This window comes from Eleginops maclovinus, chromosome 13 (assembly GCF_036324505.1).
Source record: "Eleginops maclovinus isolate JMC-PN-2008 ecotype Puerto Natales chromosome 13, JC_Emac_rtc_rv5, whole genome shotgun sequence".
Lineage (NCBI taxonomy): Eukaryota > Metazoa > Chordata > Actinopteri > Perciformes > Eleginopidae > Eleginops > Eleginops maclovinus.
In genome coordinates, this window is record NC_086361.1 from 15,408,296 (window position 1) to 15,435,817 (window position 27,522).

Here is a 27,522-nt window from a genome sequence, read left to right on the forward strand (position 1 = left end):
AAAGTCTGTGCTTAAGCATCTCAGGGATGTGGGATTGAGGTCAAGAGAAAGAGATGAATGATAGAGAGAGGAGGGATCACACTCAAAGTGACCGGAGGCTGAGTCACTCACTTCAGAGGTTCAACCCCGAACGATCCACGACTAATCTTTCATGCCTGACCCCGACAGAGGTCCTGCTTTCCCTTCACATTTACATGAAACCGGTTGGGGTGAAGGTGCACAGATTAGCAGAGAGGAGGCTGTGTGATGATCCATGAGAGATGATTACAGTCCAGTTTATCACTCAAATAGGCTGTAGATGTTATTTTAGGGACACTGATTCTATCCAAGTACAACATAGTACTGGAATTATTTACCAGCAACAATTTTGATCATAGATTTCTGAAGTCATTTTAACAGCTGCTCTAACATGAAGTTTTTCAGCCCCCGTACTTGAATTTGAGACATTTTTAGCCACAATCACAAGTTTGGTTTTTAGCCAAAAACCTTCAGAACCATGACAATCCCCTCAGAAAGCACCCTGTATTGCAGCTGCTGCCTCTTTATGAATGGGGTGTGAATGGATGAAAGATGACTTGTATATGTAAAAGCCCTTTGAGGAGTCATAAAGTCTGGTTTCTACATTTACCATTTACGGTCAGCATTACCTTTACATTGTTTTTTTAGCACACATTAGCATGAGCTCACAGCAAAGAGTCTTCTCGCTGTTCCCTGATTGACAATCAGTGGATTGTTTACCAAGGACATAGGCTATAATTTTCAATTACAAGAGCCAAATATGAGATTCGCTGCATTTTTCTGTTTAATATCATTGTACCCTTAAAATATGTTGGGTTTATGCTGTTGATCGGACAAAATAAGACATTTGAATAAGTCTTTTCAGCTTTGGAAATGTGCAGCGGGCCTTCTTCACTGTTTTATAACATTTTATAGTCTAACATTTGATAAATCAAAAAGAAAATTGTGAGTAGCAGCCTCAGTTCAAAAGCTAACAGCCTCTCAGTGCTCTGTACTACTTTACAGGCCGAGCATCACTTATAACTGACACGTAGGCAGAGGCTGAATGAAACCCCTCTCTCCTTAAAGGCTTTGATGTTCCTCTGCCAAAATCCCAGTTTTAGATCGACTCATTAACTATGCTCCTCCATGGAGCCACAGTCAGACAGATGTTAGCCTGTCCACCATAAAGCTGCCTGCAACTCAGCTGTGTGCGTGTCTGTGTGCATGTAATCTGACGAAGTGGTTTCTCTATTCAAATGTAATGACAAACATGATGAATAATCTCTATGTTCTCCGTGTCTCTCACAGGGACAGACTTGGTCGCCCCCTCCCGATGATGAAGGCTCGGCGAAAGACGACTTCCTCGACGATGACGATCTCTACTCAGGCTCCGGCTCTGGCTGTGAGTGTGTGTGTGTGTGTGTGTGTGTGTGTGTGTGTGTGTGTGTGTGTGTGTGTGTGTGTGTGTGTGTGTGTGTGTGTGTGTGTGCATGCTACGCAATCACGCCCTGGTTCTTTCAAACTCGACAGCTGCTATGTTTCAATCTGCTGACCCTGAAGACCCAAGCCCCCCCCCCACACACACACACTTCTGTGTCCTCGAGTTATGGTCACTCTGGTCGCCAGACTCACATGCAGGGAGCCAACGCACACACAACCACACAAAACAAATCATTTGGCCCAACTCACAGTGTTGGTGCAGATTTATTGAACCTTTAAACAAAGACACGCCTTTGCAGACAAACGGACAACCCGAACTCGATTCCCTCATGCCTTATTTGCGCTAATCAGATTACAGTCCAAACAGATTACAGTCCAAACAGATTAGCAAATTGCGTGCACCTATGTGCGAGTGTGTTCGTGTTTGAGCGAGCTGGCAGTCTGCGTGTGCAGGAATTACCTACTTAACGTAAAGCACGTTGGTGTAATTCAACCAGATTTTTGATGATCTTGCTGTTGAAGCTTGAGCATGGCTCTTCTTATTAAGCATGACTCATTGAGGGTTGCCCTCGGTTCAGACACTGCGCTAGTAGCGGGCGCGTTGAAAATAAATTACAATTCAGGGCAGGAGAGTGCAGCAGAGGCACCCCCTGTGTTTGAAACAGCAACCCGGCAAATTGCTTTATCTCAAACTGTGATTCAGAGCCGTCTTACTCCAAAGGAAAATCTCATTTAAAACAGACGGATGTGCATTTTGAGTCGCTGCTGCGTGAGAATGTGGCATTTTGAGGTTTCTGATAAGTTTTACAGAAGCTGCATTGTTCGAGTTCATATTTTGATATCCTCTCTAGCTCCTCTGTCAGCCTTCATGTCTTTGTGCCTGTAAATTCAATTTGTTTCTCTTTCAACCCAGGGAGCTTCACTGCTATAACAAAATGAAAGGTGGTATAATACTATTATGGGATTTAAAAGGAGAAAGGAGCATCGTCTCTTTTCCTTTGTTCTCTTCTCTTCTCTATACGACTGTGTCCACACTAAGCCAGCTCAATTTGACAGCGCTGTAAACGCGCATCCACCTTTTCAGGTCCTTTCTTCCAAAAAAAAACACTCTAAAACGCAGGAGCAAAAGTAAAACAGGTTTCTCCCCCTCAGTCGTTCAACACTTAAAGCACACATCACAACCGACATCTGGAGGGAAGAGGGACAGACAGCCTGGTCTCAGTTGGTTAAATCTCCTTTCTGCTGTCCATGTTTTAATTCAGCCGAACTCATAATTAACTGTAGCTGTTCTCATTTACATATTATGCTGCTTGTGTTGTCAGACAGCTAAACAAGCAGAAAATAGCGTGTTGATTGCCTCTCAGATTGCTGCGCTGCCGTTGTCAATAAAGCCATTACTTTATGATCCCCAAGTCATTTGACAAACAAACAGAGCTCTGCTGTGTGATTGGTCTGTATTGACTTTTAATCTGAGCGATCACAAAGACGGGACGGACGGTTATCTTCTTAGAGGAGCACCGTTCTGATTTTACACATAAAGGTCCCTTTACTCAGTCTGTGTATACAGTCTTAAGTGGATCTGGAGTAGGATGAAGATTTGGGGGTGTACTGGGCAAGAAGGTATAGGCCTACTCGTGCAAACTGGCAGTATTGGTGCATTATGGGAAATGTACTTCCCACCCTTTTTGGATCTTGACTCATCAGTGATTAACAGTCATGATATCCCGGCCTCTGCTCAACAGATTTAGACCATTTTGTTTTTAGCCTGTGCAACGTGAATCCCCCAACCTTATAGAAGTACGATACTTAAATGCTCGACTGCTTCTTAACTTTACAGAGCCCTTGACCAGGCTTACATCACCGCTGTACAAAAGCTTGGTTTCCCCTTCTCATACTGAAACACAAGGCAGGTGTCTTTGTATTTATTTTCCATAGAGGGTTTATATGATTTCCGATTTGGAGACAAATGCCGACACAGTGTGGATATTTGTCCAACACACGGGGAAGTAGTAGCATCATGGAGGGCATGTTGTACATGTTTTGCATGTAAGGATAACATCCATAGTTTGATTCCAGGCAGAGATCTTGTCAGTCTGCATCTCCCGCACTCAAGTCCTGTTTGCAAAAAAAAATTGCATCTACTTGATTTACAGTGTTAAATCTATGCACATACACATAAATCTTGTGTCTTGAACAATCCCCTCAGTAAGAAATTAAGAGGCAGCATTGGTGGCATGTTCATACCTTCTGTTAACACAGTTCAATGCTTCACATTTTATAGACCCCCCCCCAAAAAAATATGGTCGTGCAACACTGCACCTGCTACTGAAGGTGACTTGTAAGACTGTCTGAAATCTCAATTTACAGCTCAGCAGAGAGTAAATTATTGAGTGTTTGTATACAGGGAGTAGTAAATGAGCGTCTACGGGATTGATTTCAAACTCAGCCGCAGTCTCGGTTTCTGATTTACTGAGGCAGTGTGTGTGGCAGTGTGTGGGTGTGTGTGTCTGTGTGAGTGAGAAGTGTGCATTTTTAATGTGTTGGCTCCTCTGTTTGTTGTTTTTTAATTAAGTCATTATTTAATTCAAAGTCCTCTCTTCTCCTCTCCAGTTCCTGACATCAGGCTGAGGCCGACGTCGGCAGGCGTGTCCTTCACCACGGAGGAGACCCTCCTCCTCTCCACCACCCAGGCCACCGGCCCCGCCCCCTCCGCCTTACCTGCCGCTGAGCCCAGCCCCAACCCAGAAAACCCCATCGCCACCCCGCTGCCCACCGAGGCCGACGGAGAGAGCGGTGCATTCTGGGATAGAGAGAGAGAGATTGAGAAGGAGAGAGAGTTGGAGAGGGAAAGAGAGAAGGAGCAAGAGAGACAGAGGGATCTGGAGAGGGAGAAAGAAAGGGAGAGACAGCTGGAGAGGGAGCGAGAGAGGGAACGAGAGAGGGAGCGGGTCCGAGAGCTGGAGAGAGAGAAGGACAGGGAGCGAGAGAGGGAGCGTGAGAGAGAGCGAGAGAAAGAGCGAGAGAGGCAGAGAGAACGTGAGCTGGAAAGAGAGAGAGAGCTTGAGCGAATCAGAGCCGCTGCCGCAGCCCAGACCACCGCCATCCCCGTGGTGACCACCGAACTGACAACCAGCCCTGCAGAGAGTGCAGCGCCCTCTCTAGGCTCGGATGACCTGAGCACCACAGAAGAAGAGGAGGACGTCTACCTGTCACCTGAACCCACAGCCTTCTCCCCCGTCTTCGAAATGGATACCACCACAGAGGAAGACCCGTCCACCACTGCAGAGACAACCACAGAGGCGACCACAGCTGAACCCACTGCCGCCACAGTCAGGACCAGGGTGTCCTTCAGGCCCAGGGTTCCCATGACAACAGCAACACAGGCGGAGTCGTCAGAGAGAACGACCCGCCCACAACAGCCCACATCTACACAGGTGAGACTATGGAAAACTGACATCTGTCTGCTCTGATTTGTTAGCTGGCCAGCTCTGTTGTGATTGGTCAACCCCTTTGAGATGTTCCGCCGCCTAATACGTACAATGTGTTTGAGCGCTAGCCTCTAGAAGTACAAGTGTCACACTGTGATGTTACAGAAGTAAATAAAAAGAGTCAACTCAAGGGATTTCAGGCAGGAGGGAGTGTGTGGGAGAGATTTGGGGATTTTAGCCTTTGCAGACCATTTACATGCATAAAAACCTATCAAACACACTACAAGAACGGGAAAATCACAAAAGCATATTAGGACCCCTTTAAGTGCACATTTGAGGTACTTGTACTTAACTTGAGTATTCTCATTTTCTGCTACTTTATACATCTACGTTGATGTACGATAGTTGTAATCCAATAATTGTTATGTATTATTCTGTAATAAGCCAATCATTAAAAATGACTTAGATTTTACCATTATTATTAAGTTTTAATATTTTTACTTCCTAAATATCATTGGAATAGGTCTTCCCCTTGTATAGAGATGTAGATTTCCAGTGTGGTTACTGGAGTAAAATATTTGAATCCTTTTTTGCACCACAGTCTGGTACTAATGCACTCATTTTGGTCAGAACCAATAAAGTATTTATGTTTGATACCAAACCCTTCCTGCGTAACGCTGGCAGCTTAATTATTTACAGACCAGAGTCATTTCTCTGATTGGTGCTTATGTTTATTGCAGCCGTTTTGCATTAAAGCATGATGCATTTAGATTTGTTTGGTTTCCACATTGTAATTAAGTTGCCAGATTTCATGAAGTGCGTATATGCATTGGACAATATGCCACTTTCCGCCAAACGGAACATACAGAGGCTCATTGTTTCAGAGGCCAACGTGTGCCATGGAAAGTTCTCCATTTGTGTTGGTTTGGAAACAATTCTGCTCCGTGGAACAAATGTGATTACATCAAAGGTACATTTCCTGTCGTCAGTCTCACTTTTTTCCCTCTGTGTCCCAGGAGAACAACGAGGCGGGCGCTGCAGGACCCAGTGGAGATTTTGAGATCCATGATGATCGTCGTAATGATCTGGGTCGAGGTTTGTTGCCAGGGGAACCTGATCTGAACGGCAACACAGTGGACGGAGGAAGCTCTGCCGCCCAGCTGCCACAGAAGAACATCCTGGAGAGAAAAGAGGTCTTGATAGGTAGGAGCTTCTGATCCACGTGGTAGCCACCTCTTAGATCAACAGATCACATTTCCCTGTGGCCTCCAGTACGTTTCCTGTGCCTTCTGGGAGCCGCTAAGATAAACTGGCAGTACCTCACGTTCAAGTAGTACAGAGTCATCCTGATGAGTGAATGCGCTACTTAGCCCTGTTTGACCCAGTGAGAACAAGCAATCCCCTTCTTGGGTTATCCAACCCCTCCTCTCTCCCCTCTTTTTCCCATCATTTTGCTTCTGGGTAAATCCAATTCCTTTTCAAGTGCCCCCTCTCCTCATCCCAAAGAGCTGTTGTAGAAAGTGAGGCAGCGGCCAACTTGCCTGACCTGACTGGCTCTCTGTCTTTCCTTCAGCTCTTCTGATTGGTGGATTGATGGCGGTGGTTTTCGCTGATTTCCTGGTCATCGGTAAAGAACAGGAGGCAACAGACTTTAGACTAGACTGTCTTTTATGAAATACATCTGTACATGTCTGACTGGACATGTATCAACACTGTATTTACTTTCACTTAAAAGCATATCATACACAGTGATGTGTATGATATGCTTTTACCAAAGTTTGACCCTACATTAAGGGGAAAGAGCAATTCTGCAATAGCTTTAAGTTTTGATAAATGAAATGACATTTCCATTTCAATTAGGGTAATATTTGTTGCCCAAACCAAATACTTCAGATTAAATGAATCCCTTTGTCTTTCCTTTTTAATAATTTTTATTTAAAACTATTGCAATTATTCCTTTCACTCCAAAATCTATATATGTTTCACAGAACTGTGGCAGAGCGTCAACATTTTCCCATAACTATGGCTCCATTTTTTCCTAATGTCTTTCTATTTAATTGAAATGTCATTAGGTCATGAGAATAGGGTTAAGGGGAACTCATTAGGACTTGGGAAAGGAATCCAACTGCACTTACATTAGGCTTCATGATTATAAAGCGATGGCAGATTATTGACGTGGGTCTCTAAATGATGCTGCTGCAAGGAATTGTGGGACAACATGATTGCTTTTCCTTTTGTAGGGATGGTCATGTATTATCTTATAAAGGAGATAAGAAAGGAAGCATTGCACCATATGTCTTAGCCTTTACAGAATGTGACCAGCTGCCACTTTTCTTCTCTTTACTTCTCAGTAATTTTACTAAAATAGGAAGCAAAAAATCGAACAGCATTAAATTGGGCCCCCTGTGTGGGGTTTGCATGTTCTTCCCGTGTTAGCTTGAGTTTCTCTGCGTCCTCCAGCTTCCTCCCACAGAGTAATAACATGCAGGTTAGCTGAATCGTTGACCCTGGATTGCTCGTAGGTGTAAATCGTTTTCTCTTTGTGTCAGCCCTGTGATTGCATGGCGACCTATCCAAGGTGCATCACGCCTCTCGCCCAACGTCTTAGACACCCCGGCACCGTAGAATAAGAGAATAAGCGTTTCTGCACTTGAGACCTTGCAAATACAATATCTCATGTCCACTAACAATTGTCTTCTTAAATTTGTTTGCACCATATAACTTAAACCTGATCTTACAAATCTTAAATATAATTAGATTTAACTACGACAGTGTGAAACGTCAAGAGTGGTGAATGCAGTAACAAAGCAGTGGTGAGGCGTGTTGTTATCTTAAATACCCCAGCCTTTGTACTCTGTTAATAGCAATAATGGAATAAACAAAGACAACACCTCCCACACAATGAATGGGAACAAAGCATTCAACACCAGTTTGGAAAATGTTCTCCATTTTGGCATCAATACCAATTAGTTTAACAAGGAACAGTTTTTTTTCCCCCTCATTTGATAACCGCAAATTAATTTATCACACACAGCAAGAGGTCATTAGCGATGTGCGCAGAGGAAGGTGGTAAACTGCAGCTGCTGCGATTGGTTACTCAGGCCCGTCGGGATAAACTACTATGTAGCACTGCAGGGCTGCAATTTAGCACAAAGCTGTTGGCAGCCCAGGACGTACAGTATGTTGGCACATTCTGGCTCATCAGTCTTCACTTAGCGGCTAGGTGATAGTGATGCTGTGGTAGCTCTGCTTTCAGACTAGGAGTGTTTGATGCAGTCTGTAGTGATGTAGTCTGCTGCAGGATGTAACAGTGCCTCTAATGGCATTTTAGTGTTTTTCTGAGTGTTTTAGGATTTGTGATGTTCTGGAAGGTTTTCTAAGATTTCCACCCTCTCTTTTTCTTTCTCTCCAGCGGTGATAGTGGGAGGAGTAGTGGGCGCCTTGTTTGCCGCTTTCCTGGTGATGCTGCTAGTGTACAGGATGAAGAAGAAGGACGAGGGCAGCTACACGCTGGAGGAACCCAAACAAGCCACCGTCACCTACCAGAAACCAGACAAGCAGGAGGAGTTTTACGCATAACAGTCGTACGGCAGAGAGACACACCGCACACCGAGGGAGAGAGAAAGAGCGAGAGAGAGCGAAGAGGGAAAGATACTAAGCCCCCGTCCTCCTTCTCTTCTTTGTCGCCTCCCCCTCATCTGCTCGCCTCTCCTCATCCCTCTCTCATCTCGTCTCTGAAACACTTGAGAGCGCCTCTCTCTCTCTCTGCGGACTCAGAACTTTCTTTTCAATGAAAACGAAAAAGAGGACGAAAAAAAAAAGAAAAAAAAAATCCAAATATATTCTGAAAAAATAACACACATACACACAAGATGTTTTTAAAGTAAATGTTGTTATTAATATTCTACAGATTCTCTTGTTCTGTATGTAACGATATGATTATTTTGTAAGAAAAACAAACAAAACAAAACACAAGCTCTTAACCTGTGTTTTCCAGCACAAAAAAAATCTTCCTGCTCGGTTTTTTATGGAGCAAATGAAAAGGCTAGAAAGAAAGAGGAGAGGGGCGAGGCGAGCTGAGTGAGACACAAAAGAAAAAAGGAGAGTGATGGTCTCGACTCTGCCCCTCACCCCCGAAAACACACAGAGCATCTGGTTGGCTGCACAGAGCCCAGGGTCAAAGGTGAGAGGAAAGGTCTCTTTTGTGCCTTCCATCCCTCTGGTGCTCAAAGACGTAAACGCACATACATACAGCCACATAAACACACACACACACACACACACACACACACACACACACACACACACACACACACACACACACACACACACACACACACAGATGTATATCTGCTGGATTGGTGGTTCTGACCTCTCTCTCTGTGTTCGGCCAACCAGAAAACAATGCTCAATCCTCGGTGTTTCACTACGCCGAGGAGCCGCTGTGGAAACATTGGCTGGTCGCATAGAGGCCGATCTGCTCCTCTAAGCTGTACAAAGACTAGTTACAGATAGTAATAATAACCAATAATATATCAATGTTTTGGGCTGGATGGTGAAAAATAATAATAATGATAATAATAATAATAATACCGAAACAGGAGGATGTGTATTTAGCAATTTAAAAAAAGTTTATATGTAAATATCAGCGTATCCTTTCTGGCATCACTAACCATCTGCATGATCATGAAGAGTTTTTATTCATCACATCCGTCATCACTTTAGATGAGCTGTGCTCTCGTCAGCCACACACACATATACACACACACACACACACACACACACACACACACAGACACACACACAGACATATAACTTGCTGTGCATTTAAATACACCACACAGACTTCTTAAGTATACTTTTCATCATATCATTGAAACGCATATCAAACCCATCGTCATTGTGATCGTCATCACTTGTGAAACGAGCGAGATCAGGTGGTTTCAATATGTTATTGATTAGTTATCAGTTGCCGGTTGGTTTAAAGTTTGCTCTGTTTGTGTAAAAGCACAACTACATGTCAAGTCATCAGCTCATCTGATATTCCCCACCCCCCATCACCACCACTCCCAGATGCACCTTTTGCATGGCTCACTTTCTTTTTCTTCCATCAATGGCTCTCTGTTTGGGGATGGGTGGGGCCTCTGGGAAGCGAGAGGGGCTTTAATGAGAAACCGAAAGTGTGATTCTGCACAGGAAGTCGCTCCATACATGCACTAATTCATTCAAAATCATAACTTCTGTCATTAAAGCTTTGGTTATGACGAGGAACTGGGAATAAGTGTCGATGGGGTGACTTTAACCTGTTGTGAACTCATTTTGGGAAGGGGAAAACAGGGGGGAAGGGGTTTGGTTTGGGGAATGTGAGGAGGAGACAGGAGGGCTGTGCTTCTATCTAAGAGATTGTAACAATAACCACACCAGTGCGACTGGGCTAGTAGCTTCTATTATACTCAGTACTGTAGAACAAAAATGCATGGGAGTCAAAACTAAACTAGTCTGGGTGTGTTTGTATGCTTGTGTGTGTGTTTTTGTGCGTTTGAAAAGAAGGGGGGTGAGTTAAAGTTGGAATGTACTGTGGCTAAGTGTGTGTTTACCTTCTCCAGCAGTTCTCACGCTCTTCCACAGACAGGTAACACACCTCCACCACTCCTGTGTGTGTATGTTGCCTGCCCCCTCGCCAGCGTGTGTGTGTGTGTGTCTTCACCTCATCTATACACGCCACCCGTGTGTATGTGTGTGTGTATGTATGTGTGAGTGCTTCACCTTGGTATTTCACAGCAGACTCTTGTGTACACTGACTAGCCTGTCGACGTGTGTGTGTGTCTGCGAGTGTTCCTGTTCACTGCTGAACGAGGGGCAGCTGGTCCCTCACAGCGGCTTTCACACACACTGACTGTGTCTTTTCACTGTCTGTCTGTCTGTCTGCCTGTCTGTCTCTCTGCCGCAGACGGACAGACAACACGCCACTTTCTCACAGGCAGGAATGATCTTAACACGTACTGTCTTTTATAAAGTGACTGTCAAAGCGTAAACAAAAAGTGAGTGTTTGTACCCATCTAAGCCTGCGTAGCCAAATAAGACGTGTGTGTGAGTGAGAAAGAGAGGGTGAATTTGTACGTGTGAGTGTAGGTATGCATGTGTATGGGTGTAAGTGTGTGTGAAGCCCAACGGAGGCTACACTACTCTATGTTTGCTGTTCCCATTCCTGTTTTTATACATTTGCATTTTTTTAAGGCTGAGTTTCTGTCATTGGCTGAGTGAGCGAGAGGAGGCGGATCCTCCACTCACCGCCCTGTCACTAATCTGCCACTCTGTTCCAAATAAAAAACCTGGTTGGGTAAATCTGTCCTCTCGTCTTTTGTTGTGTTTTATTGAAGTGATGAATCAATGCACCTGTGATTTTTCATTCTGCTGTTAGTGTCTAGTCAGCTTTAAATAATACATGAGGTGCAAGTAAGTAGACTTATCCTCCTTTTTTCAGTCTTTATGCTAAGCTAACAGATTGCTCACTGTAGCTGGTATCAATCTTCTGATCTTACTACTTTGCATTTTGCAAAAAGTTATTTTTCATACTTTGAAGTACAGTGCACACACCAGACAACAGGAGAACCTTGAGGCCAACCTGTGCCTGTCCTGAAGAATAAAACATGGTTCAAGATTTGTTTGTGGTCAATTTGCATAATTTAATCATCATAATTCTACCAATTAGAGTCTGCATAGACAATTAAGGCATACCGATTGTTGTATTCAGTTGACAGGTGCTTTTTTAAAATCTTAACTCTCGTTCAATTTGTTCCCTAATGACTTCATATCATTGTCTGTTTTTGTTTTAGATTTTTTTTAAATACCAATGCATAACCCCTTTCAAGGCACTCAATTCCACCCGTGCAGTTTTATCAGATAAAACTAATTATTAAATGTAAAGTACTAATTTAAAGTACAAACTATTGGGGGGATGGGGGTCACTGTCAGTCATGCAGCAGCAGACTGATATATCGTTGATGTTCAAGTCAACTGTAATTAGGTAGACTTTTGCTATGATGGCTGTTACTCTAAAGGAATTTACTCTCTGTAGTCAGTAGTAGTATGGTTAATAGATATATGTTTGTTAAATGTGATAAATATAAATTGAAATGATATTGATTTGAATTGACATTTGTTTTTGGTAGACGGAAACAATACTGGACCCACTTTACTTGATTGTATGCTAATTTCCTTACAAATGCACCATTCATTAAAGTACCAAAAGCAATTAACATGCAGTGAACCTGGGAGTTTTTTGGGCCTCTAGGGGTCAAAATAATCCATCGTTGTTCATTAATATAATTACGACCTGTCAACGGTTTACCAACCTCACTCAATGTCAGCTGGGACAGGCTGCGGCCTCCTGCGACTTTACTGAAGGATAAGCAGAAACAGATAATGGGTCAATGTATTAAAGGACTTTATTTAATACATTACATAATAAATCACGATAATAGCATGTTTTAAGAAGCTCTTGTTACTCATACTGTGACCAAAAACATTTCTGTGAAATTAAATATAGTGTTGCTATGGTGGAGAATAATAAAGAATTAGAGTGAATTGAATCAATTCATTATTGTAATAATGCCTTGTTTGCATTTGTATTACCTATACATGCACCTGATATGTGGGTTCGTTTTCAGTAGAGCTGCTAAAGTAAGCTACTTTTACTTTGAGGTTTCTACACAACTAATCCAGATTCAAGTATAGTAACATTCAATTCAATTAACATTACCATTGACATCTTCATTAGTACTCCCCACAGCCACTGAATAAAGCTGCAGTTTGTCAAATGTCTAACTTGATAACTTAACAAGCATGTCTTCCCAGATTGTAAAACACCTTTTTAATTTATAAACCCCATAATTGTCTGTAGCCTTTCACAAATGTTCACTTATACTTGCCTATTATCTGACATTTCTGCTTGTACTTTAATGCATTTTGTGGTGCTCACATCAAGTTAAATTCTTCAGAAGCAGCAACACATCTCTTCCTAATTCTCCTATTTCCCAATTCTTTTCTCTAATCCGGAGAACAAAAAGTTTCAACATTACAATTTCTCTAACTGCAGTTTGATTGAAAAATGTTCTCAGTGTGGTTTGGATTAAAGACCGATGCAACCAGGGCATTGTTGCTGGAAAGACACACTACTGTTGAATTATTTAAAAGTGAATTTCCAATGCTGTGAGCGTTGCAAATGAAATTCCATTTGTCTCCACTTGCTGGGCTGGAGGAATAAATCTCAGAGACAGATATCTCAAGGTTTTAGCAAAAAAAAAACAAATATGACTGAAAGACATTTTGTAATTTGGGTGAGCTGAACCTTTTATTTTGGTCTTGGCTATGACTAAACCCACCACTGGTGCTGGATTGAACTCAGACTTGAGCATGAGGATTTGCTCGTCACTCAGGACTCAGTAGTGGCAGCTCTGAATGAGAAAATATTTTAGTAACACACATTCAAGAGAACTCACATGCAGACACAAAGTCTCCCTCTGGTGTTCTCACACACCAGCATTAGCCTGGCCTTCATACCATTTCTGACCTCGTAACATTATACTCAGCCCTGTATGACTCAACGCTACATCTGACTGAATTCTGTATATATATTTATATATATGTGCGATCACAGCCTCTTAACAGCCTATTTACACTTGCTGAACTCAGTGAACACTCATGGGAGAAGCACCCAGAGATGTAACAAATGTAAGTCATGCATAAAAATGTACTTATGAAGTGATTAGATAAACTGTCCTGGGTGATTTGCAAGCACGCAGTAAAGGAAATTAATCTAAATGGGCCTTCAGTTTACATTCTTTGCATCAGACCAGATTAAACCAAGGTCACCTGATGTGGAGGAGGGAGTGTGCAGATGGCCTTTCCCTGGATCCAGAGGAGACAACAAGCTGTCCTGGCCTTGGCTATGGTGGGCTGCTAATATGGAAATGTGCCTTTCACAGAGCATGAGGGGGGTTTTATGAGAGCCCTTTTCTGTTTGGGAGGAGTGGAGCAGAGGAGTGAACAGTGGAGTTGGGGTAGACAGAATAAGAGCCTGGGGTCCAGGCAGTACCCCATCTGGTGGGTAACAGTGGAACAACTGAAACAAGAAAACTTGATTTATACTCATTTTAACCTGAATTTATCTTGATGTTAAGCAGATTTTATACCAGCATCTTTACAACTGATGCAAATGTCTGTTTGGCATCCTTACAAAAGAACAATAAAAAAGTGATATAATATACGAGTATACAAAGACTTTGACCCAAGTCAAATTAACAGCATTTTGTGTCCTCCACTTTTTTCTTTAGTTGAACTGTTCACTGAAATCATAGACACTATCTTTTGACTTTTAGTAATGACAATAAAGGTTAAGAACTACCAGTTGTATGTTTAATGTTTTGTATTGTATTGACTAATCATATGTTTCTATAACTTATATATAAGTAAGATCTTAATATGAACATTAGCAGTCAAATAAAAGAAGCAGAGACAAAATTACATAATTTTCCTTTCAAATGTTATGAAGTACAGGCATAAGGAAGCATACAATGCAAACACTCAAGTAAAAGGATTTCAAAGTTTTCCCACCACTGATGAGTATACATCATATTTTTTCTTTTAATCAACACAAACCAGAGTCAGAGTCGATGAAATGAATGAGATCAATAACGTTTTTTTGATGATGTTACGTGAGGGTACATCTGATCACGTGTGTTACCTTTCCTAGTCACTGATTGACTGGATCAGTTTCCCCCTTCACGCGATAGTTCTCCGTCACACTGCTGAGAAGGTAATCAAGCAATCAATCAACCTCATTAGCCTGCGGTGCTGAAGCAATTCGTTTCGTGACCCTGCATTGCTTAATTGATTATTAGTTTATTGGTTTCGACTTCACGATGGACGAAGACTGTGACATAGCTGAAGATTTTGGTAAGGACTTCTAGGATGACATTTAATTGTTTTATTAGTTTATTGGTTCATTGGAGCTCGTCGACTATTTCCGCACTCAACTTCAGTGTCCTTTAGTAAACTTTGAAAGACTTTCTGGGTGTATTTAAAGCACTTTATCTTTCCTGCGAGGGTCAGCTTCCCGAGCTGCTCAGTTCCACAGAGACCATTTAAGATTCAGCTATTAACATTCACGACCCGGTGTTTGAACATGAGGACAGGTTAGCTAGTTTAGCTGCAGCTAGCTGTTCAGATTTAATTAGCGGTCAGTTGAGGTGGCAGGAGGTGCGGCACAGCTGGGAACCTAATTAAGTCATTGCAGCTCCTCGCGGGGATGACGTTTATCAGGGTTTTATTCAACCTGCAGGCCTCGTGACTCATGAAATATGAACGTAATAGCTAGGGTGACCAGATTTGAGGTGGCGAAAAAGAGGACACTTGCGATTGTTGGGGGATGGGGGGAAGCGCCAGTCAATTTAAGTACACGTTTAATGGTCCCAACAGTGAAAACCGGGCGTTTTCATGAATTTATAAATTTGGTTCTCTCTGAAGGCCTTAGAAGATGTGGTTGGCCAGATTAAGCCATCAGGTTCTCCCTGTGTCTTTTAAAGAGGTCTTCCCTAGTATAGGGCAGTCGGTTCTGGCCATTATTAACAGTAGTCTGTCTTCTGGTGTTTTCCCCCAAAGTTTTAAACATGCTGTGGTGCAACCCCTGCTTAAGAAACCTGGTGTTGACCCTGGTGTGCTAGCCAATTTTAGACCCATCTCCAAGCTGCCTTTTATTTTGAAAAATCCTGGAAAAAGTTTTTTATACTCAATTAACAAACATTTCTGGATGAGCATGATGTGCTGGAGGTCTTCCAGTCCAGTTTTAAAACACTGCATAGCACAGAGTCAGCCTTATTAAGAGTTTTTAATGACATCCTCCTGGCAAATGACTCTGGAGACTATGTGATTCGTGTCCTCCTGGACTTAACTGCGGCTTTTGATACCGTGGACTACAACATTTTAGTGCCTCAGTTACAGCACCTAGTGGGCATTTCTGGTCCCGCCCTGAACTGGTTCAAGTCCTATCTGGCAGACAGAACCATGTGCGTAAGCCTGGGTGGTTCTGAGTCCTGCACTGCTCCGCTGTCATACAGGGTTCCACAGGGTTCAGTTTTAGGGCCCCTGCTTTTCTCATTGTACCTGCTGCCCCTGGGTTCAATCCTGAGAAAGCATGGTTTCTCTGTTCATTGTTGAAGAAGAAGGATGCTTTCTCTCTGAAACCACTTCTGTTATGTATTGAAGACATTAAAGCCTGGATGTCCATGAACTTCTTAAAATTTTATGAAAATAAAACAGAAGTGATGGTGTTCGGTCCCAGTGGCTCTTGTGAACCCCCTCCTGTTAACTTGGGCCCCTTGGAGCACTACAGGAAGCCAACAGTCACAAACTTGGGTTTTAAGATGGACAGTGATTTTTAAATTGGACCGGCAAATTGGTGCAATAGTGAAGTACAGCTTTTTTTAAATCTTAGGCAGCTGGCAAAGGTAAAGCCCTTCCTTGCACATAAGCACTTTGAAACAGTAATCCACGCCTTTATTACATCTCGGTTGGATTACTGTAATGCACTTTATCTTGGAGTCAGCCAGTCTTCCCTCGCACGTCTCCAGTTAGTCCAAAATGCTGCCGCTCGCCTCCTAACTGGAACACGTAAAAGGGACCACATAACTCCCATGTTAGCCTCCCTTCACTGGCTGCCTGTGCATTTTAGAGTCCATTTTAAGATTATTTTATTTGTTTTTTCATCTTTAAATGGTCTCGCCCCGTCTTACCTCTCTGAGCTGCTCCATCCTTACACTCCTGCCCGGTGCCTCTGGTCAGCTGATCAGCTGCTCCTGGAGGTACCAAGGCCTAAACGGAAGCTCAGAGGGGATAGAGCCCCTTCACTGCCCATTTTTAAAACTCATCTGCTCCTTGGCTTTTAACCCAGCATGAAACTCTGTGTTTGTTTCATTGTTCTTGTTGTTTTGATATTGTTATTGTTTATTGTTGTTTTTATATTGTTTTTGTGCTACGTGTTTTCCTCCATGTACAGATGATCATAGAAAAGGCAACAGAAAAATAAGTCTTTTGAGGGTGCTTTAAAAAGTAATTGGAGTCATGAGGGAGTCTATTCCAGCAAATGGGATATAAAAACTAAAGACAGTCTTACTGAGTTTTTCAGTGAGTCTCGGTACAGCAACAATAAGAAACACAGATGAGTCGATCATTTCATTTAAGCTTTATAAACGTATGGATAAGCAAGGCTAGTGTATATCGAGAAACCATAAAGTAGTTTCAAGGATGGGAAACTGATGTGGTGGTTCAAGGTGTAATAAGTTCTGGCTGCAGCAGTAGTTTTAGGATTATGTAGAAGTTTCTCCAGTTCTTGTTTTGATTAAAGCTAGAGTGGGTTCTGTTTTTTTTTAGAAAAACTTTTTGTTATATTTGTTGAAATACCCATCTTGAACGAAATCAATAATGCTTTGAGAAAATCTGGTGGTTGTCGCAGGACTGTAATTTGTTGTTCGATCAAGTCTTGTGAATTAAATGAAATGATTTGACTGCTGACCTAACTGTTTACCTGCTCGCAATTTCTACTTTTGCTGCTCACTCAACAGCTCAGAACTAAAGCCATGATTGTTGGATACATTCTAAGTGATGCATTCAGGGGAATATCTTTGGACGGTGGACCAGGGAACGGGCTGCCTCAGTGGATTTTGATCTCGGTACTTTCAAAAGAGTATTTGGCTGGATATAGTTGTTCCATAATTTGGAATATCTTGCTTACTCTTCTTGCTGACTGACCCCATGTTACTTATCCAGGCTTTAGTGTCCAGGCTTTATAGACTTTGGACAAAAGTAAAAAACATAACTCTCACTCACTCATTTGCAGACTGTCCAAGCCTTCTGTGCAAGGAGCTGGAGGATTTGGAAAGAAAGAACCACCAAGGGAGGAGGAGCAGGACGAGGAGAGGGGAAGGAGAGGAGAGGGTGTTTAATCAGACAGAGGATAAAGAGGCAGGAGAGGAGACAGGCCGAGAACACGAGGAGGGGGAGAGTAAAAGGAAAGATGTTGATTTAGAAAATGAACTTATGGCAACAGAAGAAGAGGAGCAGGTTAGGCCAGAGAGCAGCCTGCGAGCGGAGGAGGAACAGGAGGAGCGGATGGAACACGACAAGATTGAGAACAACAAGGAAGCAATCGACAAGCAAGAGGCCAAAGAAAGGAAAAGTCTAGAAGAGAGAATTGAGAAGAAAAAGGGTAGGAAGAGGCGAGGTAGGAAGCAAAGTGAGCGAGTTAGAAACAGGAGAGGGTATAAAGATGTCAGCAAGCGCTTTGAGGAGGAGAGTCGGTTACAGGGGGCATCAACGATGAGTTCAGGGGAGAGCTTGGCTCTGGCCGAGCCTCCCATTGGACTGATGAACAGCTGCGACCTGTCCGACCCCTTCTTCCTGGGCTGTGGGGGGACCGGCCTGTACCGCCCTGCTCCTGCTCCTCTTCCCCTGCTATACTCCTCCCAGCCTCCTGTCCCCATCCAACCTGCACCTCCTCAACCTCAAAGAGCCTGCAGCCCCTCTCTACCTCACAGTCACTCCCTGCACGGCCCACAGCCTCACAAGGTGAGACTACACCATCACTGTTTATCAATCACTGCAGGAAATGTGAACATATTCAGTAGGCTGAACAACATTTTAATCCCTGATTTTTTTTCCAGAACTCCTTAACAAACACCGTTCCCCTTCAGAGCTTCAACTATCACTTATTCTCATTGATTAATCTGCAGGATATAACATTTAGATACATCAAGTAATCGTTTGTCTATAAAATGTCGGAAAATAGTGAGAAGTCCAAGCTGCTGTCTTCAATCGTCTGAATGTATTCAGTTTACTTTGACGTTCAGCAGAGAAAAGCAGGAAATCTCCAGATTTGAGAGGCTAAAAATGTTGGCATGTGAAATTACTCAATAATCAACGATTATTAGAATACATGGCAATCATTTTTCTGTCAATTGACTAAAAGTTGTACCTACAGTATAACCAAAATGATCTCCACTTAAAGAAGTTCTGCACTGATTCATCACTCAGATAACATTGACTGATGCAGCAAAACCAGATATATTGACTTTCTTTTACCACATATTCAAAACCCGGTGCCTATATTACCAATTATGCAACATGACAGCTGTCAGTTTGTTCAGACTCTGGATTTCATTGAAGACTGCGATGTGCTAAATTGGTGAGTTCCCCCTTTTGGCTTTACAACTGGATAAATCTTCTTTTCAGAGACTGTGAAAATTATATTATCAATTGCAATTAAATGCAACATCTCTGCCATAAATTCTACGTTTTACAAAGTTAATAATGTTGAGTTTTTATGATATTGTGCAGTCAAGTACAATAACACCACTAACTATGACCTCAGGGATAAAACATATAATTAAATTAACACCTCTGTAAAAAAAAAAAGAACATTATAGGCATAATAAAGGTAGACTTAATGTCAGAAGAGTTGCAGTGGATCACATCAGATTGAATTACTGAGTGTATATGCATCACCTTGTAGCAGCTCTTCATTGAAGCTTATGAAGGTTACAATATTAATGTATTTATATTTGTCTATGTCCGTTTCTTCATTTTAGACATCTTTCCCCAAATGCAGCCTGACACATTTCAGATATTTTGAAACTGTGTTATGTTTGCAGGACTTTAAATACACTTCCTGTGGTTTAAGTAATGCTTGCGGGTGCACGAGGTTAAACCTCTGCAGCCCAACAGGCACATTTGCATGTTCTTGTGAAGATCTCCAGGTGTCTAATAATAACTCTTGTCATGTATAATTACGGTGTAATATGTGTGAAATGATGCACACCTACAACCTTCTGCAATATTAATGATGCAGCTATGGAAATAACATCCTGGCTTTTAATATTTGGCTCAGTGTGCGGTGGGGTGTGATATCAGTAGGCGAAAGAGCTTAATTAAAGCATTGTGACAAGCACATGGAGAATTTGATAATATCAAATATATGGAGTTTGGAAGCCATCAGTTCCAAAAACATTTATCTTGGTCTCATCACTCCAGAGTATAGAGTAGTCTTCATCTTTGTCAGCATGGGCCCTGGCAAACTCTAGGCGGACTTTTTTGTGCCTGGGCTTTAGGAGAGGCTTCCTTCGTGGACGGCACCCATGCATGCCATTCCTCTGCAGTGCACGCCGTATTGTGTCACGGGAAATAGTCACCCCAGTTTGGCTTTCTACTTCCTTAGATAACTGCAGGGAACTTGCATGCCGATTTTCTTCGACCCTTCTCATCAGAAGACGCTCATGTCTATTTTCTTTCTCAGGTCTTGTGACATTTCTCTTCCATGTGGCGCTATTGCTAACAACATGAAATGTGAAGGTTTTTTTTAATAAGTAACACCCTTTTATAGTCACCTGTCTGCTGGACACCTGTGTAATGAATAAGTAGACTCACCTGTGGTTGATTATTGTTAAATTAGACATTTGTAGTCTAAAATGTAGCTTTGCTCCAGAGACTTTCAGTGGGGTGTACTCATTTTTGCATCGCCCTTATTTGAGTAAAACTGAAAAATGTGTAATCTAAGTTATATTATTAACCTTACTTTCATGTTATAAGTTAAACAGATGTTATGTAAAACTTGGTCTTGTCAACATTTTGGAAATTGTTTTTGTGTTCTTTGAGATATTGTTCAAAATGTTACTTTTCGAAGGGGGTGTACGGTACTCATTTACGCTGAGCACTGTATATATATATCTATATATATATATCAGTTTCACATATGAGAGGAAAATAGACATATATGGAAATTGAGTGGAGATAATTTCCAAGAAAACATTTTTTGGGACTGAAAAGTTCAACAGTGCGCTATTTCTGGTGGACAAACTTCCCTGTTGGTATTTGGTCTACACAGCAATTCTTGACATCCTCCAAGATTGTGCTCAGCGTTAAAAAATATATTATTTACACTTAAAAATAGAAAAGCATCATTTTTTAAAGGGTACACAAACTGATTGAATGCAACTGAGTAGAGATGATGTTTTTCTTGTTAATGACAGATGGAGATAACCAAAGTCTACTCCACCCAACACTCCGCCCGCTACAGTAGCAGGAGTCGAGCCCAGGAGCTCAGCTTGCCTCTGCTGCCGGGAATGGAGATCGTTGACAACGGTCTGCTTCCACCGCCACCCAAGAAAAAAACCAGAACACTCTACAGTACTGGTAACCAAACTGTCTTTACTGCCAGCTGTGTTCAGATTAGATTATGCAAACGTGTGTGTGTGTGTGTGTGTGTGTGTGTGTGTGTGTGTGTGTGTGTGTGTGTGTGTGTGTGTGTGTGTGTGTGTGTGTGTGTGTGTGTGTGTGTGTGTGTGTGTGTGTGTGTGTGTGTGTGTGTGTGTGTGTGTGTGTGTGTGTGTGTGTGTGTGTGTGTGTGTGTGTGTGTGTGTGTGTGTGTGTGTGTGTGTGTGTGTGTGTGTAGATCAGTTAGAGCATTTAGAGGCCTTCTTCCAGGAGGACCACTACCCTGACGCAGAGAAGAGGAAAGTCATTGCCTCCTCAGTTGGTGTCACGCCTCAAAGGATTATGGTTCGTAGTTTTCATGAAGCCTTTACACTAGTTATCTGGTGATTTACCTCCTCTAAGAAAGAATCATTGGCAAACTAGGAATAAGTTAAGTGCACCGATCGAAACCTACATTCTTGAGGCGTTCAGCTTTAAAGAAATGTGATTATTGACAGTGACAATTTTTTTTTAACACGGTGAAACAGACAGTATTGAAGGTGTTTTTCCTTTAGTCTTAGATTAGTATGATTTATTTTCTAGATTGATCTATCGGTCTATAAAATGTCAAAAACTAGCGAAAATGTCTTTAAATGTGTTATTTTGTTAGTCCAAACCCAAAAGTATTCAGTTAAATATAACGTAAAACTAAGGAAGGCATTAAATCTCTATATTTGAGAGGCTGGAAATATGCATTCTGACATTTTTGCATGTCAAATTAGTTCAACTGTATCGATCAACAGAAAAGTTGGCCATCAAAATTGTCTGTCAATCAACAAAAAAAACGGGAGTAATTATCCCTTTTATCTGTCCTTCAAAGACTTCCAATAATTGAGCAATACCAAACAGGGAAATAAGTTTTCTTTGCTGTCTCAAAACCGACTGCCTTCTTTCACCTCCCATCTTTCATTGTCTCGTCACCATCCTCAGTCCTTTTCCCTGATCAATTTCATTGTCTCGCTCTGCATGATGCTGTGAACCAGGTCTGGTTTCAGAACCGCAGGGCTAAGTGGCGGAAAGTGGAGCGCTCTATCACAGCGAGGGGCGAACACAGACAGAGCAGAGCTGGCAGAAGCAGCAGCCCCCTACATCACCAAATCAATTCCAAAAGGTACCACAGTATATCCCTGTGTGTTTGTAGTTTTTCTTGTTCTCAAATGGTCCAAACTACTTTTGATTAGTCGTTATTTAATATATGATTGGTTGTTACTTATATTTATTTTCTTTTTCAGTAAGGGAACTCCCAGTTTTTCGAGTCACCCTGCCACCAAGCTGCCCCAGCTCGCCCCTGCAGCGTCTTCTTTCTCCGCCCTCTCCAACCAGACTCCGCCCTCCTACAGCAACTTGCTGGCCAGCCTCAACAGTCCAGGTGCTGAAACCCTGAACACCCTACCCAGTTAATAAAAAGCACCGCTCATGATTAGGCCACAGTTCTCCACAAATATCACATAAAAGAAGGGGACCTATTCTGCTCCTTAGGTTTTCCCTTTCCTGTTATATAGGTTTTTGTGCATGTAAATGGTCTGCAAAGGCTAAAATCCTAAAGTTCTCCAGAGGGAGTTTCTTCCCGACATGCCTGAAATGCCTCAATTGGACTCCTTTGTTTACTTCCATAACATAGTGACACTCCAACAAATTGTATGTGATAGGTTAAGGGGTGGGACATCTCTAAGTTGTTGACCAATCACATAGGAGCCGGCGAGCTAACCAATCAGAGCAGGTTTGGCTCTGGTTTCTAACAGAGGGTGAAAAGAGGTGCTGCAGCACAGGCATTATGAGAACAATAAAGACCTCTTTGAACATTAAAGCATGGAAACATGTCCCACTAGAGGCACAAAATAGAAATATGAAACCTGAAAATGAGCATAATAGGGGCATGTATATGGAATACACAAGATACAATATAAAGGAATAAAATAAGAAAACACTTAAACAACAAACTACTATACTAACATGTAAAAGTAGAATGCTACATAAATTATACATGTGTGCAATCTGCTACAGTTCTTAATTTGAAAAGCAATGAGGTAACATTACACCAAGTACTGAAAAAAGCCTCTGAGTTCTTGGAGTGTGTAGACCTCAGGCAAGGTCAAAGGCTCATTCTCCCCTACAAAGACATTCAGAACATTATTATAGCAGCTAACAACTATTTGCCATTTACAGATATAGTAACGTAATGGTGCTCTTAGTAGACACACAGAGAACCAGGCACACCAATCCCAGATCAAAGAAGTAGTAGGGACGGAGCCGACTGTTTCCTACTTCTTGGCCCAAAAGTCGCACTTCAACACCCCTAACACCCTAACCAGCGGCACACTAGCACTTACAATGAACTACATTTAAAGTCGATGAAGCTTCCCCCTGCATGTTAAGATGGTAAAGTTCCCCCGAGACCAAACTACAATGTCTCTTTAATCTCAGTGTTTAATCTCTCTGTTTCATCTCCAAGGTCAATCCGGAGGGAGAGATGTGGGCCAGCAGCAGCTTTCATCTCAGGGGGGGTTGGCAGAGTATCACCCCCGTCCCATGCACAGCCCTCCCCCTCTGCGGCGAGCCAGTCTTCCCCTTTTCTTAACGACCTACAACGCTGCCAACCCAGCTCCACCTCCCCTTAACAACCTGGCTCACACCCCACCTCTGTTCCTGGACGCTCTGGAGAGCGGCTCCTCCCTGGGCCATCGCGACACCCAGGCTCTGCAGACTGACACTAGGTCAGCTCGGTTCGAAGCAGACTGTGACATGAATACTATACGATGATTTGAACAGGGATGAGTAGCAGAGATGACAGGGGGACAGACTGCAGACAGGAGCATAATGATGCTGCAGACAGTGCCTGTAGAGGGGAGTCTGTTTCAGCTTGCTCTGAAACACTTGAGAAATCCTGCCGTGAGACATAACAGTTAGGAATTGCTCTGTAGAAAATGATATGTCTTTGACTAAGACTATTTTTCACAGCTCTTAAATAAATCCCCTCATGCTAGACAATAAAAATTACTCTTCTCCAAATGGCCAGTTGTTTTCTGCCTTATTTGCCATATAGTCGATCTGTTTATGGAGATCTGTTTATGGATTACGGATTTGTTTTTTAAAACCGTGTAACCCGTATATTCCCCCTGTAGTGCTGCTTGATGCCTTTTCATTCTCTGTAGCTCAGCGGGTGCTGATGGCAGGTCCCATTCACACTGAATTGCAGATTATTGCTCGGCTTTTGGGTCCTTATGTGTGAACATGAATAAGACATAAGACCTGTTGTGTTTTGGGTGAACTGGACCTTTTGAAAGGGTGCTGTCATGAGGGTGCTGTCATGCCCTGATGTGAGTGACAAAATAGTCATGAAAATTGCCAAGGTTCCCAAAGTATTTTATTGGGTCCTTTCTACACTTTGGAAGAGATCGATATTACTATATAATATTATTAATACTTTATATATGGAAGTATCTGAGCATAATTTATAGCCTCCTTGCAGTTACACATTATGTCTTTAAAGATGTTGTTGTGTAAATCCTTCTTTGTTTTGTCCTCAGTTCTCTATTTGACTTGGGGGATAAGCTGGACTACCTGACCTCAGGCCAGCAGAACAACCCGCTCTCCTACCAGCTCCAGAACTCCTACCCCTCCACTCAGCCCCAGCACCAACCTCAGGCATCTCTGCCCCGCATGGCCTACCTCACCCCCACCCCCTACCTCACCCCCAACCCTCCAGATTCCAATCCTACCTCCTACCTGACCTTCGGCCCCGGAGGAAACTCCACTGGGGTGGTGACCTACTCCACTGGAGGCCACGCTTACTTCCAGTCCCAGAGCGCAGGACAAATCCTGCTGCAGTCGGCCAGTCATCCTGGTGAGTCAGTAAAATCAGATTTGATTAGATTTCTTCATGGAAAAGGGGTTTAAGCACACTGCTTTTCAAAGAACCAGATATTTACCTACACCAAGAAGATTGTTTTGCAGGTTAGTCGGTTGGTTTGTCTGCCTGTCAGCAGGATGAAGGAAAAAGTACTGTCCAGATGTTCTTGTAACTTGGCAGAAAGATGTATCATGGGCCAAAAAACTGGAAGAGTTGAATCCCTATCCAAGCCTTGAAAGTGCCCAGAATGCTAGTCACCAAACATTTGCTGTTCAGTAAAAAAGACTATATCCTTTTGTTCTCAAAAAATTGGCCCACTCTGCTGCTCTGCTGCAGTTGGTTCTTGAGCAAGGACTAGGCCATTAACACTCGTGCTAATACGTGTATTTAAGTTCAGGCATTTTTACTTTTTAATGATAGTGACAATTAGAACAAGACAGTTACCATTGGGAGATAGAGGAGCAATATGCAACAAAGTAGACATTTAGAGAAATACAAGCAAACCAATGAATATGTTAAAGTAAAATATTTCATTAAGCAGGGAAAAAACCATGATTGCAAAAAGAGTTGGCGATTCAGAATAAAGTAAAAACCACTGCATGTGAATGCATGAATGGGCCTAGAACTGGTCTCCATCCAACAGTAGCTTACAGCAATGATATTCACCGTATTGGTGTCTCTGATGGATCGAGTCCTTCACCCCATCCCCCTCCTGCTTTACCTGTCAGATTGAGCAGGCTCATCCATAAAGATGATGTGAGCAAGCATTCTCTTGTTGGTGCTTGGGGTGAAAAACAATGTCAAACAAAAATAGTAGCCCAAACCTATTTTAATGAAAAGCAGAGGGGTGATGCTGTGTATTATACGACTCCGGTCAGAGTGCACTCACCACTGGACTGTAATGACCTGCAATAAACTTCTGTGCTTTAAAAAATATTACCCTCATGCATTTTATAATACTTAGTCATGCTACTGCATTTTGGTAAAGGAAATAAGAAATAAGACATTTCTCTACACTTTCTGGTAATTATTATTGTAGACATAAGACAGGAAGAGGGCTATCTGAGGTGCCATCCTGCTCCTGCTGAATCTGTGCTGAATCCTCTCTGATAAAGCTTGATTGTCTCATTGAGCGGTCGGTTTTCTGCAGGTGGGATCACAGCATACCAGTCGTACCCGTGGGGCAGCATGTACAGCCAGCCAGCCGTGCACCAGCGCACTCAGTGCCCTCCAACTTACCCCGGCAGCCGAGGCGCTCGAGATCCCCAGCCGCCCTCCTCCAACTCCCTGCCTCCCCCTTCATACTTCATCCGGGGGGACCACGCCGTGCCCTCACAAGCAAACTCCCAGCACTCATCACACACCAGCAGCAGCTGCACCTCCACCACCACCGTCCTCCCCCCTGTGTCCACCCTGCGGCCCTCTCGCCTCAGAGCGGAGATCACTCCCACTAAGGCTGCCTCCCTGCTGCCGTCTCAAGTTAGCCCTGCCTCCCCAGACAGCTCTCCAGTGCCCCCTTGTGTCAAGATTGAGTATGACAGTCCTCGAGAGATTCAAAGTCACTTCCACTGCGACTTTTCCCTCAATAATTTTTGATGAAAGGTTTGTTTGTGTGAGAGTGTGCTTTAAGTGTTCATATATATCCTGTTTAACTCTAAGTATTTCTGTGTTTTCATTTGTATCATTATTAGGATGTTCTCGATATGACTGTAAGCTGGCTCGGTTGGGCTGCGTTTGGCTGCAATAAATGCTCATTGTTCTGTTTATCCTTATTTTTGCATTGAACCAGCATAGCTGTGATGTAAATCCCTGGCCTCCGACATGCTATTGCTCAGAGGAATATTTTTATTGAGAAAATGTTGTTGCAGACCGGAGAGGGGCGTGGGCGGTGGTTTAATTGCAAAGTGTAATCGTTCCCTACATCCCCCTCTGTATGTGCATGCATATTCACATTTTGACTTGGTGTTTCAAACAAACAAATAGGCCTAAATGCAAAGTTTAACAAAATGAAAGACTTTGGTTAAAGAAGGGACAGTTTAAACAATACCTTTTGAGAAGATTACTAAGCATGTTAAAATGTTGTTATGGACACATACAAGTACATTAAAGTATGTAATTAACTATTTGTAAAAAATGTAAATAGGAAGATTTGAAATAGGACATTTACATCCAAACTTAACAGACTTTTTTTCAGTGTGGTTCATTTATAAATAATAACAATGTACAGCTTTCAGAAACATTCAGGTTACCTACTGAAACATGGCGGTGATGATGGATTAGGGAAACGTTGAGGATGATTACTGAACAGACTGATAAAAGATAGATACTTCAGTGATCCCCAGGAAAATTCTGGCCTGATAACAGGCCACAGCTCTTGAGCTGGGACCATTTTATCCTAATGGGATCTGCTGTTAATGTCAATGGACTCAGGTCTGTCTTTAGGCCACAAGAGGACACTGTTCCTTCATGTGAGACGACCGCATGCTGGGTTTATTTAACGGC

General features: G+C 42.6%; 2 protein-coding genes across 2 annotated transcripts in view; both read left to right on the plus strand.

Moving 5' to 3' along the window:
* sdc3 (syndecan 3) overlaps positions 1-11,217 on the plus strand; it is a 33,921-nt gene extending 22,704 nt beyond the window's left edge. Inside the window, exons 2-5 of the mRNA XM_063899976.1 lie at positions 1,309-1,402; positions 4,051-4,874; positions 5,885-6,071; positions 8,281-11,217. Coding sequence (XP_063756046.1) covers positions 1,309-1,402; positions 4,051-4,874; positions 5,885-6,071; positions 8,281-8,447 — 1,272 coding nt within the window. The 3' untranslated portion in view covers positions 8,448-11,217. The remainder of the gene's footprint in view (positions 1-1,308; positions 1,403-4,050; positions 4,875-5,884; positions 6,072-8,280) is intronic.
* Positions 11,218-14,734: 3,517 nt separating this feature from the next.
* LOC134874612 (homeobox protein unc-4 homolog) lies at positions 14,735-26,616 on the plus strand. Its single transcript, XM_063898683.1, has 9 exons — positions 14,735-14,825; positions 17,764-18,491; positions 20,948-21,110; positions 21,370-21,476; positions 22,154-22,281; positions 22,403-22,539; positions 23,623-23,884; positions 24,698-25,014; positions 26,171-26,616. The coding sequence occupies exons 1-9, from the start codon at positions 14,792-14,794 to the stop codon at positions 26,614-26,616; spliced, it is 2,322 nt and encodes a 773-aa protein (XP_063754753.1). The 5' UTR covers positions 14,735-14,791.
* The last annotated feature ends 906 nt before the right edge of the window (positions 26,617-27,522 follow it).